Below are 21,725 nucleotides of genomic sequence, written 5' to 3'. Positions count from 1 at the left end.
ACACTTAGAGATTTTGTGCTTTGCCTCCCTCCCTGTGGGTGCAGAAAGCTGAGACTCCTCTCTAGTTGCAGACAGTGCTGGAAGAGTAAATGCCTTCCTGCACTCACTGGTTCTTTCTAGGGACTGACGTAAGAAAGAGTCTGTGGCTGCATCACAATGGAATCTCCAGTGCATGACAGGCAGCCTAAAAAAAGCCGTGCACCTGCCTTAACTGGGAGCGAGCCATGGACATGCTGGGAGAAGTAGCTCAGTCTTCATGCAAGCTATCACAGAAATGCTGGGAGTATGGAGAAAACAGCATTCCCATGAACCTGCACCTACTTCAAAAGCTCTTGGGTGTCAGTTTCCCTTGTAACTAGAAAGGCTGGTTTTTTGTTCAGACCTGTAACTTCATCTGAATAGTCACTACAGCACATCGGTGGTGAGTCAGATACTGTAAAATTCTTTACCAGGTGGCCTCTGGCATGTTGCTTGTTGGCACTGAGTTTACGACTGCAAATAATATAGAAAGAGCAATGATAACTACTTTGATAAAGGCTTTGATTAGGTTGCCTTGATTAGCAACGTACAGCATGGGAAGTGTAGAAAGAATGTTTCTGGCCTGCTGAAGGACACTGAGCCTAGCAAGCCAACCTTTAAGCACTGTGATGGCTCTGCTCAAGATTTGCTGTCTGCTAGTATTTGGACATGGCAAACAGCTGAACGTAGCCAACACAGAAAAGGCAGTATATTTGACCACTAAGCTCAACAGCTGGCATAATTTTCAAAAAACTTCAAACCCCTTTTCTTGTTCCTACATTTGTGTGTTCCAGTTCTAATTCTCTTCAAGGCTCTAACTGTAGGCTAGCCATGACTAGAAATCAGCCCAAAATGAGAATTGACCCACTGTCAATCCACCTCATGTGGTATTCTGGACTCCTCACTAGCATTACATTTATTGTCTTGTTGCCAGATGGTGTGGATATGACTACACGCTGGCCATTTTAGAAGAACAAGTTTGGGGATAATTTTTTCCTTTAAAAAGTCAGGGAAAGTGCAAGGTGACTCTTCACTCTTGAAATTTGATGTGTATGTGTTCTCAAATCAGCATTTGCAATGTGGAGAACCACTGGGTAAGATCTGAAGAAGTTCAATAGCACACAGAAGTAAGCTTGTGACTAGCAACAAGATGTCTTTATTTATATGTTGGGAATTTCCTATAGGGATGCACTGGAAATCTTGGGGAGCTCTTCCTAGAACTGACAAAGATGGGGATGTCTGAAGTGTTCTGAGCATACCCATCATTTGGAACACAGTGCTAGTGTTACTGTCACCTGCTACTGTCCTGTAGTGCAGAATTCCCTACAGCCCATTAGAAATGAGGACATGTGCTCTGAACAGCTGTGCTCCTTCTTTAAAGTATGCTAGATGTAATGTTAGTTAGAAACCTCCTGGGCTTCAGCATCTATTTCAAGTTGTTTCTTACTTAATTAGAGATTTGGACAAGAGATTTCATTCAGCAATGATTTGAAGGAAATAAATCATCTAGGAAAAATTACAGAAGAGAACTTCTTCCTTAGCATTAAGTCTGATGTGCCTGAACTGAGACATGTTTTAAATAGTGCTGGATCTGCTTCCTTACCTTCTCTGTAAGCAAAGCAGTAGATCCCACGTGTGCTGTGAAACCAGATCAGTTTAGAAGCATGTCTAGTTGCCATGATGATCAGTACTTCTCTTCCTGTCTTCATGGAGCACTTCATACCCCATCAGTGGTTACAAGAAGATAAGGCCAGAATGTATAGAGCCTGGTTTCTTGTGTTGGGAGAAACTGTGCTGTGGTTGCTGTAACTAGATGCATAACTGGGCTGGAAACCAGTAGTGTGTAAAATTAATAGCATTTCTCTCTTTAAATATGTCTCCTCTCTTAGAAAGATTTAAGGCATTCTCTCTAATGTTTAATATTATATGTTTAATTTAATACTGGTTTTGTTTGTTGTTTTTCCCCCCCCTGTGTCAGCACCCTCGTCTTGCTTTTATGATTTGATGTAGTCTGGAAATGGACTAAATGTGAAACTTGAATCACAGGCCTGAATATAAATTGAGTTCTTCCCTGTTTCTTTCTGCTTCTTCTCACTAAGACAAAGCTTATGCCCAAAATAAAGGAAACAAGATGTCCAGAACTTTAAGAAGACAGGTCAGCATCCTAGTAGACTAGCTGAGGGTACATGTAGAAGCAATATAACTTCATTCATGCAATTTACTTGCTCACTGTCTGAGTCTGGCCTATGTTCTTCCACAGAAAGCAAAATGAAGGAATGGATGCTTTGGTGGTTGGGAAAGAGAAACCAATGAGCTTAAAATGCTGTTAATCCCTTGTCTGCATTCTGGAAGACTCATGTTGATAAAGAAGCAGGAGTTTCAAGCCACTTTGATCAAGAGCATTATTTTGACAAAACCTATCTGCTTTCCTGGTACGAGCAACATCTGCAATGTATGAAAGTGCTTATTCCTTGGTGCCTACATGTCGTTTGAATGCAGCATTGCCTTTGCCATAGGGGGTTGTATTTCAGTTTTTTAATATGCTGCTTTGAGTCTGTGTCTGTTTTCACCTGCCAGTTACCACAGGTCTTCCCTCTACCCCCTCATATGAGTTTCAAGTTTTTAGGCTACTTAAGAACAGTAGTCCTTTTAATACTGGATGGGAATTGCCTGTCACTTCAAGACAGCAGTGCTTCTGGCAGCAGTTTGAGAAGCACTGAGGTCTATGTGGTCTAAGAGGATCTGTGATTTTAGAACTCCAGCAGCTGTCTCTTGAGAAATACAAAAAAGAAAACTGTGACCCTTGAGTGAGAAGAATTCAGTAGTCTGAATTCAGTGGAAGGTTGATATTCTTTTGACTACAGAGGTGAAAGAGGTCCTTTTTTTCGCATTTCGTGTCTTGCTGGATTAAGCAACTTGCTGCTGCTCTGTTCAAGGTCCTTTTAATCTCCCTCCCATTTCATTTCTGCTCTCTTCTCCCCATCCCTACCCCCTAGTACCAGGTGTGTTGAATTTGAAGATGTCTCACTGCTCTAGTCATGTAGTGGGATAGAAGAGATGAATTTCCTTTACTGCAAAGGATTCCCTTAGGTAGAATATGCCTATGCATGAAGGCATGTGGCAGCTAAGGGATCTGTAAAGATTTGTGTGAGTTTTGTAAACCCTTTAACTGGATGAAGTAAATTAAAAATGAAACTGTTTTGCATTTTCCCTTGAAAATCTGCAGACTGCAATTCCTTCTGATTTGGTCAGTGTTGCATCTGTCTTTCTATGCTTGGAAAGGGTTACATAAACAGAAATAAGAGGTTCATTGAATACAATGAAAAAAATAACTGAGGACAGTCAAATTGTGGAGAAGATTGCCTTCTGAGATTATGTAGTCTCCATCTTCGGAATCTTTCAAGACTGGACTGAGGAACCAGAACCTAAGTAATCTCGTCTGACCTCATAGCTAAACCCTGCTTTGAACAAGATGACTTCCTGAGATCTTGTTTAACCTGGCTTATCCTATGATCCTACAGCTAATCTGTGAAAGTGAGAAATGGCTGTGAGAATCCAGATATCCCAGACTAGCTTGCTGGAATTCATGTTTTTTTACTCTCAGTCCATTTCCAGCTTTGACACCATGACAGTATGCTCCCAGTACTGATCTTTTTAAACTTTTATCACTAGAAAGACCAGACAGGTGACTGCGAGGCATAAGGAGGCACCCTGCTGAAATGTATCTGAACAGGGGCTCATCCGTAAATATCCCAGTTTTCTGGAGGTAACACTAGATGGGCAGTATGCATGCTGAAAGCATGCTGTTGCAGCAAGAGAGTACAGTTCCTGACAGCTGTTCACTATCACTTCTTGGGAGGAAGGAGCAAAGGCTGAACAGATGGGCTTGCAGACTAGACTGGGCCTGTATATGCACTTCTGGACTCTGTTGGCAGGAATTCTGGGTGCTTTCCAGCTGGAAGTGTGATGGAAGTGTAGATGACTGATACCGCTGTGTCTGCCATGGCAAAGGAAGGAAGCACTCTAAACTCACTTTTCGGTCTGACTGGGAGGAGTGTCATTTTATTAGGCAGGGAGATATCAGAGGTACATCTTGCCAGCTTGTCAGTTCAGCCCTCCATCTTCTCAAACTGGTCCCAATTCTATTGTCTTCTGCAACATAGCTCAAGAGGAGAATGGAAAGAATTTGTTACATGAAGAGTCAGCAGTGTGAGAGGTGTGGACTGTTGCTGATGAGCATTACAGAGATTTGTTAAATGGAGCTGGAAAAGTGATACTAAGTGAAAAAATTGAGACTGGCACTTGGGACAAAAAATTGAGATAAAATTCCCTCGTTGCACTTGCATGCATCTTCAAAATTATGCTTTGTTTTCCTCTTCTCTTTCCTCTTATTTTTCGCAAAGAGGTACTCAGCCAAAGAAAATGTGAAAATGCTTAAGAGTAGCATTTTAATATGCAAGTCAGTGCCAGAATTACAATGCTGGGAATAGATATTTCTACCCAAACCTGGATTTATTTTTTTTTAAGACAGCTAGTGGACATGACATGTGCTGTGAAGTTAGAAGGAATTTCTACCCTTTCCCCAATTATCTGTGTTTGTCAAAGGTCCTGCAAGGCTCCTTTTTTTCCCCCTAAACTAGTGAGGATTTTTTTCTCAGAAGTACTTTCTCAATCATTCTTTCATATTATATTCTCTTTTACTCCAATCACTTTTGATTTTTTATCTGCACTGTAGAGAAGAGTTAAGTAAGCTCAAACAAGCTGGTACAGGAAGTGTTAGTTAAGCATGTGGTAAAGTAAACAGAGTAGTTCTTGGAATGAACAAGGTACCCCTTCAACTGTGCTGTTTCGTCATCTTTTTTGTACTTAACTTGCTGGTAAATGAATAAAATTTTTGCCTCCTGGTTTTGCATCCAAACTCCAGAAGTCCCTGGTGGCAAAATATGAGTGAAAACTTCAGTAAACAGAGTCTGTTTCTGATATCAGCTGTAATGTAGTAGCTAAAACTTCTCCTGTGCCTTTTTCAGTTTTGTAATCCAAACCAGGTGTTAGCTTGTCCCTAAAAGTAAATGAGAGTTGAAGATTCGGCTAGTTCTGTGTCTGCTTTTGCCACGGAGACTGAACATCTCGCCACATCAGTTTACCAACATTACAACACTGGCTTCACAGCAGTGTCATAAAATGAACTTTAAACTTCGGTGGGAAGTGGTGAGAAACACAACTTTTGTGCTCTGTGCATTTTATGTAGGCTGGCAACAACATACAGCTCCTCTCCTTCTCTGGTTTCTGGCTATGAAGAACTCTGCTTGACAGTGCTCTTTTGGAGGAGCTCAAACATCTGTGCAAACTCAGCTGTTGATTACCATTCCAGCTGCTAAAATTGTTAGAGGCTATTGTCTGTGGGAGCAGCCTGCTCTTTCTGGCTGGGATCAGGTAAGCCTTGTCTGGTTTTGGCGTGTGTTGGTGTGCTGATATGTGCATTTATTTCTGTTATTCCTACTCAAGTAAAGACCTAGGAAGCCTGCATTGTGTTTCTGCTTTCTGGTGGACTGTACTGTGCTACTGTGACCGAATTCCTTGAATAATAACAACATGTGCAGAAAGGAGATGGAAATATTCAGCCTTCATCGGAGTTTGTTCCTGGTTCTGCCTTGTTCAGTTCCATATGTTGATGGCTTGGAGTGGGAGAGTTCACGTATATTTTGGTTTTATGAAGCAGGATGAAGGCATGCAAAACTGATCCTGTTGCAGGTCAGACTAGCAATTAAGAACAACCCAGGTAAACCTAGGGAAATGAGGCTTGCCTGAAGGAACTCTGGGCATGCTCTCAGTTTTGAATTCATTTTCTGTGGAGTGGGTAATTTGAAAATCTGCATGATGACGCAGTGGATTTTGTGGCTCTTGTGTGGTTCTAGCTCATGTCTCTTGTATGGTCTGTCAAACAGTCCTGCTTGCCTGGGATGGGCTGCAAGGCAGAAAAATGTGATGACACAGCTTGAGCCCTTGTGAGCTTTTCCTAAGCAAGTAATGCAGCTTGAAATTGTCTAGAAGCTGTCTGTGCTGCTGCCTCAAATAAAATAGAAAGGGAAGAGGGAGACAGTTTTAAAAAAAGGTGATGTCTTTCAGATATACCCTTGATTTTGTACATAAAGCACTTACTATTGCCCTTGACTTTGGCTGTGAGTTCTGCTGCCACTGAGAAAACTTGGGATCATGGTAGCATGTCAACAAAGTCTCTCTTAACCATATTTTAGAGGCTCTTTTTTTATCCTTCTTTAAAAGCAAATAAAATACCCAGCAAAAAACACAGCTTTCCACAGTTGTCTCCTTGGGTGTGGTTTTGCACATTGAAAATATTTGTATGCCCACTGCTTAGTGGTTTAGAGATGCATATTGGAAATGAGAGTGTAACTGGAAAAATTACCAGAAAGTATTGACTCAGTTATATGCATCAGGATCATGTCTGTAATGGATTTTTATAGCACGACATTTTCTGACTTGATCCAAGTGGAAAATGTCAAATATTACTCTCCAGAATTAGTGATACTTCTTTTGCAAGAAGTGAAAAAGTACTGATTTATGGTGTTTCTGCATGACTGTCATTTGCTGTCTTAAAGGGTCGGTTTTTAATGATCCTGTGCTGAATGCTAACCAGATTTATTTGCTGTTGTTACGTATCTGTTAAAGTACAAATGCTCTTGAGTGATGATGTGTCCGAGGGGAAAAACCAACACCGTGTAACTAACTTACTACTCTGCAAGTGGGCTTTCAGCTAAGAGTTGGCATCTATTCAGGGTTTGTCTGAGCAGTATAATAACTACAGACAAAGCTGCAAACAGATGCAAGGTACTGATTATTAGCAGCCGCACAGCTCAGCGTGTAGTATTTGAAATCCTAAAAATTCTATACACAAGCTTCTCCTCCCATCAATCTCTTGCTGACCTAGCTGACTCAATGAGTAAAGAGATCATAGGCCAAAGGGGATAAGTTGAAATATTTTCCCAATAATTTCAATGTTTATATCCCTGTCACTTTTTCTGTGCTGTCAGCTGTCTTTTACTGCATGCAAAGCCTTGTAATGTGATGAGTAAAATCTATGGCTGTGTGTAATGACAACTGAGCAGCTATATTGGTCTAATCATGTGAAGGTTGTAGATCATCTTTTGTGCCCTACATTCATGATCCTCGCTGTATGCATGTGCAGGACTGTGCTGGACTTAGAGTTTACATTGGAGTTTAGTATTTGGAGTTAGATCTGAAAGCTTTTACATCCAAGAGGTGGTGATTAGTCTTCATTAGGTATTTAGATGCCGATCAGAGTTCCTAGATGGTGCAGGTAACTCATCTTGAGTGACAGAACAGAAAGATTGCAACTAGGACAACACTTCCCTCAGGGAAAGCATGTAAAAGTAGGCAAAATTGCAAATGATCGCTGTGGCAAATAATCACTGTGGCTGTTCCTTGCAAAGAACAGGAAAAAAACCACATGCTGTGTGGCTTTTAAGTCCCACCAAAGGAGCAAACAGTGCTGATAATGCCTGCTCTTTCTGGAATCCTGGTCAGGGAAAGATCTCTTGTAAATTCATCAGATACCACTTCCAAAGGTTTGACTTCTCTTTGTTTTCTTAGCATTTTTCTTAAAAAAAAAAAATTACTAACAAAGATTAAATAATGGGCATTAGTAATTAGGGAAATTTCAGGCTGTTTAGAGCTGGCAGTTGGGGGTTTTTTGGGTTTGTTTTTTATTGGCTGGTTGGTTTTGGTTTTTTAAATCATAGTGACACAATAATTCAGAGGCTGGATGTTTCATTAAAAACAATATACAGTTTACATTTCTGTGTTCCTTTTAACCATATAGCCACCATGTCTATGGAATAAATCTACTACAGGAGTTTTTAAGCAGCAGTTCTTCTCTCTGCCTTGTACTCTCTGTGGGGAATGCAGGTGCCTAAAAGAAGATAAGAACATATCTCATATGGCTGAACACATCCAATCTGTCTTTGTTAAATCAGTTATGGCATTTCTTCTGGCTACATGAGTCTGCTGCCTCACTCTGTCATACAAGTTGTACCTGTAGGCAACTTCTTCCCCACTATATGTATCATAGGGCATAGTGGGGAGGAAGTCTGGAGAGAGGCCTCTATCCACTTACCTTTCTTCTCTGCCCTCTCCCCATCCTTAGTAATGCCATGTTCAAAGTTAGTTACATGCAGAAAAGATAACTCCCCTCTGCATAATTCTCATTGAATTTAAGCCTCCAGCTGTTGGGAAATAATTGCATGCTTTGTCTTGGTCCTGTAAACTCACTTTTACTCACATCTAGTTATTCCTTGCAATATTGTCCTGAATATGTAAATGTGTATAAATATTTATACTCACTAAAGAATCATTTTGATCAGTGCTTATCTCATTTGATTCTTTTCAGTTAGCTTTCAGCAAGCAGAGACTTTCACAGGCAGACATGATTCAAGAAGATATCTTCCTTCTGTGTAAGTGTTGAATGGCATTTACACTATGAATGGGTTCTTCTTGCACTCCTTTCCCCTCTCTAGGTGATTCCTGTGAAGGTGAGATACTGTGTTCCTGAAGAGAGCTAGCAAGGCCATTGGGAGCATCAGTAGCAGTCATGAGTCACTAGACTGATCTAACTTCAGGAAATAGTCATATTTGCTACAAGCTTCTCTGGAGAGTTTTAACATCTTTAAAATAGGCATGACTTTGGTGTTACAGTCACTTTCAAGGAGAATTGATTCTGTTCGTGCTAATCTTAAGCCTTTTGGGGCACTGTAGTTTGTGTCACAGGCTGATGAGAACCATTGTACTAACTGGTGTACATGAAAATACCAGCACTGCCCTCTGTTTCCCAGAGGGCTTCCATCCCCTCTTATCACAAGCTCTTTTACACAGCTCAGAAGCTTCATATTGTGGAATGAGGATCTCAAATTTTGGTTGAGCTAAGGTCTCTGTTTTGAGTTGTTGCCACTTGAATTGCTCCATTTAGCCTATGGAATAATGATCCGTGAACCCCAAAGGTCAGTGATCCTGATCAGAAAGATCAAGAAAAACCTGTGAGCTAACCATGGATCTGGCAACAGCACTATGATGCAGATGGCTGGTAGCAGCATCTGGAGTTGGCTCTTGGCCAGGCAGCAATAAATGTACAGTCTGGTGAAGATTACTTGAATTCTCTTTCCCCTTGCCTTAAATAAAAAGGGCATCCCTAATTCTCTTTTGTGCCTTACTGAGAAATGTGTATGGAGTAAGTAGGTAAGCAGCCTCAAAGCACTTCCAAAGAGGCGAAGTCTGCAAAAATTAAGAATTTTAAGATGGCAGTTAGAGTGTTTAATCACTGCTTATTTAACAGACAATTAGGTGTTGAGGGGGAAGACTTTAGAATACCTTCAGAAGAGAAAAGACATTTTTTTTTTATTTCTTTGCTGTGCCATAAGACAAATATGTCTCCAAGGACAAGTTTGACATCCTTTAGAAGCTGTACTGCTGTTCTTCCAGGCCACCAGGATTTAGGGGTTTTTTCCATGTGCTTTGTTTTCTTAATCAACCTCCTTCAACTCCACCAACTCCCACCCCTCCTTTTCCCTTCCCCTCCCCTCCCATAAAGACAAATGTGTGCTTCCTGTCTTCTTGGGCAGGGTACGGTTGCTTGTTTGTTTTAATTCAGTACGTACCTTCTGTGGAAAATATTAATGGTTTTTATTTCTGGTTTATTGATACTTATCACAAATAAGCCTACCCCTGCTCTGACTGGCCTAATAACTTTTCTTTATCAGGGCTGTTGGAATGTAAAGTTGCTTTGAATGCTTCTTCCTGGGGTAATGAGTCATACTTGGACTTCAGTAGTACTTCCAGCATGATTCAGGCCATTTGAAGACATTGCTTTTCACATCAAGGGGTTATGCCAAGCCTTCGCATCAAGGCAGGGGAGCAAATATCAGCTGTTTGTTCCTGGAAAGTGGCTCACTTCTGAGTCACTTGGCTTCTGTTCAGAAGAAAAGATGAGGGAAGGTCTTCTCATATCCAGCTTTTCCTGCAGCAAAATCTGGAATCGTCACCGTTCGGCAGCAGTTGCTGCAGTCTCAAAGCAGAACAGCCCTCCCTGCCATTGCAACATTATTGGTGTTCCCTTGTGTCCCAGCAGTTGGAGGCATCCAGCTGGCTCTGGAAGCAGAGTAGAAAGCAATTTGATTTCTGGGGGCCTGAGGTGAAATTTGAGCAGAGGTAAAACTTAGCTTCTCTTATGAATAGACTTTGCAGTAATACAATGAGAATTCCATACAATGAGTCCTAAAATATTTCCAGATTATCTTTCCACAGTGGATGTGAAAAGAAACATTAATGGTGAGGCTTGGATTAAGTAAGCAGTTGACTAATTATTTTGACCTGTTTATGTGGAAATGGATTCAATGGAAGCAAATGTTCTTGTGTCAGGGTAATATTCGCATTAGTATCTGTCTTACGCTTCTGGAAAACTGGCAAATTGTTGGTTGATGTGCTGCCTACCCATGCACCTGGAGCAAACAACTCACTGCCATTTAATGTGATTACTTGCCAGTTCAGTGGTTTTCCACTGGAAATCTCAAGAGCAGAACACATGGAAAGTAGAGGCTTGGGCCACTACAGAAAAACCTGTTCCTTAAAAGGAAGAACTCGTGCAGATGTGACTTGGTTTTCTGTGATCAGATGTGACATTCACCTGCTAGAAATTGCCAGGCTGTCAGGATAATGTTGGAGAAGGATACATCAGATATTCATCAGTACCTCTCAGTGTGAACCTGATAATTTTCAAGTTTCTTTCTGCTACCATTGATAATTTCTTGTTTTCAATGGCAGATCAGAATACAAGGAACACAAGTTGCTGTTGTCAAGAACAGGCTTTGTTCTTGAGTTATGTTTTCAGGTACTTTTGAATATGGTGTTCTTGTTTTCCCAGACTTATCCATAGAAAGCTGGTGTGCTTATAGCAGGTCCTCCAAACGCTTTGCAGACTGCCCTTCTGGGGCTTTTGAATATAAAATGTTTGAACCCGCATTCCAAAAGTTCTGCTCTGACTATTGTAGTTGAAGATAGGTTAGCCTGTTCTCTCACTGCTGAAGGGCTCCCTCTCCCTGTGGGGCATTTTGTCTACACAGGAGAACAAGATGCAAGACGTGGACTCTTGCAGGATATTGGTGTTTGCTTGCTTGCTTTAATTAAATATCCATATCTTTCTGATGATGTGTTAGGTCTGTGTGCCTTGAAAACTTGTGTGAGTTCCAGATAAAGTTGCTTCACTGCTAAGACCCTTCCCACTGGAATTACCTGGTAGATTTGAGTGATGCAAATGTACTCAATGAGAATAGTATCACAGTGGTATTCACTGTAGGTTGGTTATAGTTTTGTGTGTAGTTAACAGCAGGTTGTGCTTTTTATTTGGTTAGTGGGAAACTAAATCCAGATCACTAGGATTGAAGCTGTTTAAAATGCTGACTTCGGGGAAGAGAGCAGAAGAGAAGCAACCATCTGGAGGAGACCTGTGGTCTGAATGCAGAGATAGGAGGACAGAAATTCTTAAAGCTGACAGCTTGACAGCTGTGCGCTGTACAGTCTTACTCCAGCATAGTGTTTACATGCTAATGGGTGTTAAATGAATGAATGAAAAATCTGCTGGGCTTCCTTCAAATAGCTGTATATCTGAAAAACCTTAAGTGCACGCAAAAGTGGCCTTTAAAAATCATTATATTTACATTAAAGGGTTTCTATCAACAGCCGCTTGTTGAGGTTAGTAATGTTTTCGAGTATTTTGTCCAATGCTTTAGGAAATCGAGTGAAGCTTTATTCAGCATTATGGCCAGTTTAAACTCTGTAGTGGGTGGTGTAATTGAATGGAAATGGGTGCTACTAAGTGTGCTCTGTAAAATCCCATCAGTAGGATTCTGTTATCTGTCCTGAGTGCTGTTCTTAGACTTATCAGGTACAGAGGGTGTGGATAGCCCTTGTACTTTGCTTAAAACACAGTTTCAGTGCTAGATTTCTGAAAGTTCGCAGTACTGTTTCCAGCATGTTACCTTCACAATCAGATTTGTCTTACTAGGATAGGGCTGTTAGCTAAGATAAAGCACCTGAGGAGGTGGTAGGACTGTAATATTAAATCCTGTACCAGTCTTGAAAGCTGTAGCTGAGATGGAGATGGGTTTGGCTTATCTCATTTTCACTGGACACATGTGGGTCAGTACACTTTGAAATCTGACATAATGGTGAGTCAAAACAGCTTTATTGTGCTGCTCTTGATTAATCTATAAGTTAATGTGACTGTACCCAATTACGCTGTAGATCTCTCTTTTTTTCCAGTGGGGCATCCATAAAGTACTGTTTGCTTTCAGAGTGATAAAGAAGCACCTATGTCTGTGTTACCACTGATGCTGTGATTTGTTGCATGTAAAATATTTAAAAGAAAATTTAAACAAAATGTTTAAAAGAAAAAAGTTATTCTATATTTCCCAACAGAATAGTAGAGTAGGTTGAAAAAAACCCAGGGAATTAATACAGCTTAGTGCTTTTGTCTCCTGCAGATTAAGACTCTTTCTGCATACTGGATGTAGGCAAGCACAGTGTGCCCCTACTGTGTGGTGCAGGAACCTGGCTTTGATTCCCAACCTACCCAACAGAATCTAGCTCATTGTTTTTCACCAGATAGGAAAACAAAAACTCTTGCAAGTGCTTAACTTCAGGGAATCTTTCTGTGTCTGACATTTCCTTACACAACTGTGGCAGGAGGATTCCTGCATTTTGCTTGTCTTGTGTTTCATCAAAAGAAATGTTGCAAAGGGGATGTAAAATGGCAGTGAGTTTACTACTGCCTGGTGACACAGATGTACTTGATTTGGGAAAATGGGATTTTATGTTATCAGAACTTCCTTTTGAGAGTGCAGCTACACTGACCTCTTGTTACTGCATGTATGAATGGAGGAAATATCTATTGGTATCATTACAGAATAATCTGGTTGTTTTGTTGTCTGTCAAATCCTTTTGGAAAGCAAGCTGTAGAAGCTCACCTAATGGATTTTGTAAGCAAGTAGTAATGTGTTCAATGTTTCCTTTTGTTGTCTTCCTAGTTGTTCTATTTTCTTGATGATCCCCTAATTCTCTCCACACTCCCATCAGGAATATGGTGCACCTATGACTAATGCTCTTACATTATTTAGGGCTATTAAGGCATTTAGTGTGGCTGCTGGAAAGGTTACCATGAGGTTACTTGCTTATCCATTGGAGCTCTGTTCTATATGTGAGTGTCAGAATTGTTCACTGAATGGGAAGAGAAATGTCAAGTTGAGTCTTGTATCTCATAATCTTCTCTCAGTTCCTGTACCTTACTGGTCAGGTTTTTGATTTTACACAGGAGCCCAAACTTCTGGAGCCTAATTCTGTCATAACTTCTAATCTGTGAGAATAAGAATTTTTTGTGGGAGTCTTCCAGCCTGCTAGCAAAATTAGTGCTTTCAAAACTTCGGTTGTTTCTCCTTCTAATGGCTATGAACTTAATGCGCATAATTCTATAAAAATATACTTCACCAGTAGTAAGAATTCAAATTATACAATTGATAAAAGTGAAAAATATTTTTAAAAATTAAATTAACAGAGTTTTGGATTTTTAGTCATTCCAGTGACTATTGTAGCCCTTAGAGCTGTCATTATTACAGACTGTTTGAAAACCATGAGAAATGCTTCATCACAAATGTTCTGTTGTCTTCCACTATCCGATTCTTAAATATCAAGTGTACACTGACATATCAGTGTGTATAATTCTAAAACTGCTTCTGGTACAGATTCAGCTGTGCTGTGACTTATGGAAAGGAACTTTTTCTGATTTAACTTTTAGTAAAATTACTTTTATTTACACATACTCTTCAAGATGAACTTTCAAACATATTTATAGGAAGCTTTATAAAAGAGATGCTGTATAAACATGTGTATAAGTGTATGTGTGTAAACACATATAGTTTTGTATATACGTGTATATGTTGTTCTTCCACTTCACTCTCTGTAGGTTTTAGTTTTTTCTAGAAAAAAATTTCTACTTTAGGATCAAATATTTGTAATTTTTCTAATTGTGGTCCCTGAACATGAATCACCTTGTGTTTCTCAGTAAACTTTCTGTGCAGTCTGATGCTTTGATCCTCTGGGTAAAAGACAAATGTTGATCAAGGAGTCCTGTATTGAAATGTACTCACACAAAAGGAGCCAGTAGCCTAATTGTGTTTGGCACACTGGTTTGTGTTTGGCACCTATAATTGATTTGGTAGGATCATGGCTTCTGTTCCACAGAAATGCCTATTTCTTTGTGTACGAGTTACTGGCTTCATGGTACTGAAAGACAAACAGATACATGCCACATTCCTGACTTTAGAAGAAATAAAATGTTTATCTTTCTGGTCCAGGAATATTCTAGAGAGTATCAGCTGTGAATTCTTTCTAATACAGTTTTTTCTCAGAGCAGCATTTTTTTCTTGAGCAAAATTCTTTTCAAAGAAGAGCTGAAATACAAGGACTGTGGTTTTTTAAAAGCTTTAAAGCCTTTTTTTCAAATAAACTGCCCTTTAAAGATGGCATTTTGTAGGTTTTGCTTGTATTGAAAGAGGGTAATGTGGCTGTTCATAACTAGGAATTAGCAGGACCTATCTTGCTTGTATTTGCATCATCAGTTTTGGTGTATATCTCTTCTCATTTACTGTATTTGTAATGTATAAACTAAATATTTTTTCCCAAGGAATTGCACTGTCATTTTGCAGACTTTTACAGTACTTTGAAGTGGTTTGGAGAAATGACTTGGTTATAATGTTCTGCTGATAGATTAATTGATGAATGACTTTTGTTACACTAACGGAGAGAACTGCTCTAAATCTTTACTTCATTTGTGGGTTAAAAAGTTCTCAGACTGAGTCTTTTTTTTTTTTTTTTTTTTTGTAACTTTGCAATTTTCTAAAATTATTGACATTCCTACTTTGTCCTTGCAGTGGTAAATATAATCACAGAACATCTGAGGTTGAAAGGGACCTCTTAATATCATCTAACAAAAAGCCCTGTTCAAGCACAGTCAGCTCGAGTAGGTTGCCCACAGCTGTGTCCAGTCATATATTGATTATTTCCACAAGTAGAGATCTCACAGCTTCTCTAGGCAACCTATGTCATGAAGTGTTTGACTGTTATTACAGTTAAAAAATGTTTTCCTACGTTCAGATGGAATTGCATGTATTTTGACTTGTGCTTACTGCATCTGGTCCTGTCACTGGGCACTGCCAGTAAAAGTCTGTTTCTATCTTCCCTCTCTTCCATCAGGTATTTATATGCATTGATAATGTCCCCACTAAGAGTTATTTTCTGCTGGCTAACCAGTCTCAGGTCTCTCATCCTCTCCTTGTGTGAAAAGTGCTCCAGTCCCATTATCAAGCTTCATGGCCTTTTGCTGAAATTTGCTGCAGTCTTTCTATGTCTTTCTTGTGCTGGGGACATGAGAAACAGACCCAGCAGTCCAGTTGTGGCCCCACCAATGCTGAGTAGAGGGGAAGAATCACATCCCTTGATCTGCTTTCAAAATTCCTAATTCCAGGTTAGCATTGTCCCTCTTTATCCATGAGGGTGCGTTGCTGGCTCGTGTTCAACCTGCTGTCATACAGGACCCCAGTGCTCTTCTCTGCTGAGCGGCTTTCCAGCCTGTTAGCCCTCAGTTTTCCAGAGTCTCCAGGTCCCTCTGAAACGGTAGCACAGCCATCTGGCCTGTCCCCCACTCCACCCAGTTTTGTATCGGGGATGTGGTGACTGTGGCTGCCTTTGCCTAGCCCAGGCTCTGCCAAACTCCAAAGAATGGAGACCCTTCCTGTGACCCACCTGGTGACCTGTTCCAGGGCTGCACTACACACCAGGGGAGGAAGGTTCCTGCAACATACCGCTTGGAACTCTTGAGCTACATTTTATATCTGTTTCTCCTTGTTGTATCTACTGACTCTGCCCTAGAAGGGTTTGATTCTGACTGCTTTTCGGGCAACTGAGAGCTGCTGTTAAATCCCCTTAATGTGAGCTAAGCAGTAGTTACCAATGCTTTTGCTTAGTGTCCTTACTCTAGTCCTAGTTAATTTTTTGCTGATACTCTGTAGGCATAAATGCAATTTTTTTTTTTTTATCAGCATGTATAATTATACTGTGAGATTTATTTTTTTTATGATCTTTTTAGCTTCAAATTGTACTTCAGAACAATCTCTTTACAAAAATTTCAGTGTTCTTGGGGACTTACGTACAGTTGCTTCCAAGTGTGCTTTATACAGGCTGACAGGGTTTGTGTGCTTCCTGCAGTCTAGCTCTGGACAAGCTGGGAAATGTTGTTGGAGGCATGAGACTGTGCTGTGGTTGTTAGCTGGAGCAAACTTTTGCTTCCAGCCAGCTACCAATGTAGAGGTAGAATTTAGAAGTCTTGTACAAGCTTGTCATCTCTATAATTATGTGGCTGTTAAGAAATGGGTGGAAGTTGAATGCTCTAAAATTATAGACTATAATGATAAGACATGGTTAGTAGTGATTCTGATGCAATTTTCCTTCTTGCCAACAGAGTTTCAACAGCAGGAAGGCATGAAGTCCCATCAGAAAAACATGCAGCTCTATGACACACCCTATGAACCAGAAGGCAGTGGTGTGGAATCTGATTCTGAAAGTGTGGTGAGTCACCGTTTACGAGAAAGCAAATTGCCACAGGATGACGACAGGCCTGCAGATGAGTATGATCAGCCGTGGGAGTGGAACAAAGTCACCATCCCAGCTTTGGCAGGTAGGATTTCCTAGATCCCAACCACAAAATTCTCTCTCACACTTATAGCATATACACTTGCCTTTGGGAGAAATCAAGTACTTTTTGCAAGCTCTTTTTGGCATGTGTGTGTCTGTAGAAATGTCTGAAAAGCAGGTGTGGGCAGTCTCAAATCTTTACCTGCTGCAGAAGTATGGAACACTGCACTTTGTTTGGTGCTTCAGCTGACCTGTTTTCAATCATCTTTAACACTTGGTTCATGTTACAAAAACTTTTGATTCTCTCACTCCTTGTCTCTACCCCCATTTTTGACTCTATGACAAGGACATTACCTTACAAGGTCCTGAAATTGTGGAGCAATTCTTAAAGGGACAGTGTGATGATAGTGTTGGGGATGTGGAGGGAAGAAAAGAGATCAGGCTCTGTGAGGGAGCATGGAAGAAGCCTGAGAGCAATGATTACTAAGTAGTCAGTGTGCATTTACCTTGGGTAAATCCTGCTTGACAAACCTGTTTGCTTTCAGTATTAAAACTACTAGATCTGTTAATGGAAAGGAGCAGTAGGTGTCATCTAGGTTGACTTCAGCTTTCAGCATGGTGTGCTGTGGCATCAACTGTGTTTGGAATATTGTAGCCTAGATGGGAGGACTAGTAGATTAGTGAAAACTGATTAGTCATTGACCTCAAAGGGTAGTGCTTGGTGATTCATACTCTTCCTGGAGTCTTGTTACGAGTGTGATTCCTCAGAGGATATGTTCTGGAACCCTTCCTGTTCAGCACACTTATCAGTAACCCAGAGCAGAAAGAAGAAATGCCCCTTATGAACTTTGGGATAGTAACCAAGGGAGGGGGAGGGCGTGAGTGTGCAAAGCTGCCAGAGGGACGTGAACAGGCTGCAGAAATAGGCTGGCAACAAGCTTACAAAATTCCAACCAGAACAAACCAAAAGACTTGCATCTGGAACAGACTAACCCCTTGCAGTGACAAGGACCTAGAACTGGCTGATTTGCTGGAATACAACTTTGCTACAAGGTGCTTAAGAAGTCCTGAGGGAAAGTGGGCTAAATACGGCTAGCAGTGCTCTTCACCTGGTGGTGAAGGCTAGAAGCATCCTGGCTTGTGTGAACAGGAGCAAGCCAGTCGATCAAGCAAAGTGACTGTTCCTCTTTAATTCACACTTCCTGGACATTGTGTAATGGTGTGTCCAGTATTCTGATACTGGAAGGATGTTATAAATGTTGTCAGCAGAGAGCAACCGAAATGACAGGAAACTGCAGCACGTGACAACATGTGTGAGGAGATGCTGAGAGAACTGGGCCTGTTTGGCCTGAAGAAGAGAAGACTTTGGATGAGACATAATAGGAATTTTCCAGTACAGAGGAGATCCTCAAGAAGATGGAGCCAGTTTCTTCACAGGTGTGTGATGGGAAGATGAGACATAGGATGAATCAGGAGAGGTTCTGACTCAATACAGGAAATAATTTTCTCTTCAAGAACAGTTAAGCATTGGAACCAGTTGTCCAAGGAGCTCTTGCAGTCTCCATCTTCAGATGTTTTCGTACTGTGTGAAGCAGTGATTGGATAAACAACCTGATCCGATCGCACAGCAGACTCTACCACCTGAATTATCTGTGATTTTGCAATTCTATGTGTCAAGATGTTGCTGTGTTACAGAAATGAGAAGTGACTTCCCTTCATAGCTGTACAGGGCTAGTGTTCTGTAAGCAGAGCCTGTTGTGATAGTACCCTTCTTGGTTCTATCAGGTTTCTGACCTGATTCCCTAATAGGTAGGTGGGTATGGTTGGCAGAAATATGTTCCTCTTCTAGCACAACAGAGTAGAGCAATGGCCTATTGTTGTGAGAGTGATTCTACCTCTCTTCCTCATTTCTTCTTACATTTTTAGATTGTGGTTGATTTGTGTTTGTTTCCAAGCCAACTGATGTCTGCATTATCCATCCTGTGAAATGTGCATGGGAACAAGAGACACACAGATGAACCTGAACAAAATACTTAAAAAGAAACCTCTTGCTTAACATCCCCTTTCCTCTTGTTGGGTTCCTATGGAACAGAAGAGGTCAAAGAAAACTGATTTGTGCTTCCTAGCAACATGGTCTGCTCTGGCATGTGAGCTGATAATAATCTTGTGGAGCTACAGGCTCAGTGACTTTCTCATTAAGCATATGCTAATAGATCTTTTGAACCTGGATCTAAAGCAGCATCCAATTTTGCTGGATGCTTTACAGGTAAAGAAGTCTCTTTCTCTAAAGAGCATGAACTCCAACACAATAGTCTAACCTGCTCATGTGGCTTGCAGTTCTGCTCCTGAGGTCTGGCTGGTGGAAACAGGCTTTGGTTTAGGCTTGTCTGAGCTGACTCATCCCATTTGCTGGACCGATTAAAACGCTTGCAAGGCTTGTGCTGGGAGACTTCCTGGCTGTGAGATCCTGGCTGTAATTTGGGATATCTGGTGTATATCAAGATAGGCTAATCAACAGAGATGGGTATCACTAGGTTTCCAGTGCCATAATGGCTGTCTTGCAGATGTCTGTCGTGTGTGTGAAGCCCTGTGCTTTGGGTTCATACTATGGCATTCAGTAGACATTTCTGTGCCTTTTTGTGTGTCCCTGTGGTGACAGCAGTACTGTCTTTGCCTAGAGCATATATGCAGCCTCGTATCCTGACAGGTGAGCGAGTGGCTCTGAGCTTCCCACACAAGAACAGTGATTGTGTGCTACCTAGAAGTAATTTTCCTTTCAAAAACCAGCAACTTCATACCTTAAAAACACTGAGATACAAACTGTGGGACCAGTACATGTCTGTCTCCAGTAAGATCACGCTTCACAGATTTTTCAATTAGTAATACAGCAGACACAGAAATGGGATTATTAGTTTTAAAAATTATTGTCTTAAAGAGTCTTCTGTGTGTGTATGTAAATCTTAGACATTATTCTTCATGTGTTGTTCATATTATATGAAATGGATAATTTTTAGTTCATTCAGAACTTAAGCTCTGTACTCCCCTTCATGCCCACTTTTTTGGTCTTTAACAGGTAAATTCTTAAATAGGGGTTTTTTTAGTTGTTTTGAAAAAAAGAATCTTAATTTTATGAATTCTTTTCTTGATATTTGCTTTTTAGTTTGTGTACATGTAACTGTAAATTAACAAGGTCAGTCCAATATGAGATTTTATGACCAGTCTATGTGTAAATATTCTTCTAAGCATTATGTAGTTAACTCTTATGAGAGCACATAGAACAAAACACTGCTTTACAAAAGTAATAGACTAAAAGTAATAGACTAAAATATGGTTGGATTCCTTATTGGTTCAGCATGTAGCACTTTTATTTAAAATAAGAAGAGTAAACAATTTTTGAGATTAATTAGATTTCTTTGATTGCATCTGCCATTCATTATAACTTAGTTTATCTTAGGTACCTGGTTATTTGTTACAAAGGAGTGTGTAAGGATTGACTGCAACCATAGTTTCAAGCTGCTGTTTCATCTGGTGTCTCTACATTTAAGTCCTAGGAGTTATAGATGTCTAAAATAAGGAAAGAGGAGGTCCAACTTGAAACAGTGGAAAGTTTGCAATGGAGAAGTATTGACCCACTGCTGAGATATATGAAGTACTCTTCTGATTTATTCTGTGGTTCTATAATGTAGCTACCTGATGTACCTAGACCAGATGGGGTTCTTTTTAGTTCTTAGCTGAGGTGGATTTCTCTGAAAAGCACAATGTTGGTCTAAGTGGTATTATAAATTCTGATAGTGGGCAAGTCCCACTTTACAGGCTCACAACTACCATCCCCTGACTACTTGGAGTTGTGGAGGTCCTGAAGGTACCCTCTGCTAAAAATTTTCTATTTTGAGAAGTTCATCTGAAGGGAACAACAGATATTTGTGATGTGAAGTGCAGACAGATTTGTGCAGCACCTGTTTTTGATTTGTTAGGTGATCTCAGAAACAAACCAAAGTGGCAAGCAACACCGGACTTATCGTGAAGTTAATTACTCATGCAAGTCTTTTAAGGAAAACATTTGTTCCTCTGCCGTGATTTCAGGATTTATTGCTGAAGCACAGCTAAAACCTATTTATCTCCAACCTGTAGTTGAAAAAGTAGAATGTAAGTGTACACAGGCTATGAAATATGCTCAGGTTGAGTAGAGTATATCTGTGCCCTGACTCCTAAGCATGGAGCTGAAGTCATGCTGACACTGTAGATGAAGCAAGCTGTGGGTAGCCCAGGGACTTCTGAAGTGCTGAAAGATGCATCTCTGTGTAGCAGAGCTGGAATGTGGCATTTTGACTGTCTGCAGCTTGAGTTCCTTCAAAAACAAATTTAATTTTGTTTTACTGGAAGCTGTACAGCTGAAGCTAGATGTGTGTTTGGCTCTTCTGGGAAGAGGGCAGGTCTTGATAGGACTCCTGCTGAGCTGGGCAGACTGGTTTGCCCAGAAGAGTTGAGGTTGGCAAAGTAACAGGAACAAAGTAGCTTTCAGGTACACAAGTCTGGCTAGAAAAGGGGATGACTAACACCAGGGAGACCCCGTTGGCTAGATGGAAGATAACATGGGCAGCGAAGAGCCCATTCAGGCATATCAGGCTGACACTGGCTTCCATTTGAGTTTATGAGAAACCTGACTTCTTGGTCTGCCTTGGAGGGGAATAGCAAACCTCTGGGTAAACAAAATGCATGTGAAGTCTGTAAAACCCGTCTGCCTTAAAAAATATATGGGCCTATGCTATGAAGAGGGCCATTTGGTAGTAGTTTCCAGCACTGATCATGGACTGCTTCTTGAAGGGGAATCTGTAGATGCCAGACTTGGGTCTCCTCTGCTGGCTACTAAAGCACAGGGGAGTTCTGGCATGCCACCACCCCTGGGATATGGCACCAGATACAGGGCAGTGGAAGAGAGG

The 21,725-nt window shown here is 40.7% G+C and overlaps 1 protein-coding gene across 2 annotated transcripts in view; it reads left to right on the top strand.

The window, feature by feature from the left end:
- The window catches only part of SHB (SH2 domain containing adaptor protein B), an 83,854-nt gene that overhangs the window by 19,197 nt on the left and 42,932 nt on the right, over positions 1-21,725 (top strand). For both annotated transcript variants that reach the window (XM_051777498.1, XM_051777497.1), the window contains exon 3: positions 16,613-16,828. In XM_051777498.1, the coding sequence (XP_051633458.1) occupies positions 16,613-16,828 (216 nt within the window). The remainder of the gene's footprint in view (positions 1-16,612; positions 16,829-21,725) is intronic.

This window comes from Manacus candei, unplaced genomic scaffold (assembly GCF_025592945.1).
Source record: "Manacus candei isolate 608988 ecotype Guabito, Panama unplaced genomic scaffold, ASM2559294v1 h1tg000010l, whole genome shotgun sequence".
In the NCBI taxonomy this organism is placed as follows: domain Eukaryota; kingdom Metazoa; phylum Chordata; class Aves; order Passeriformes; family Pipridae; genus Manacus; species Manacus candei.
Note: the sequence above shows the minus strand (reverse complement) of the source record. Positions and strands in the feature narration are given on the sequence as shown.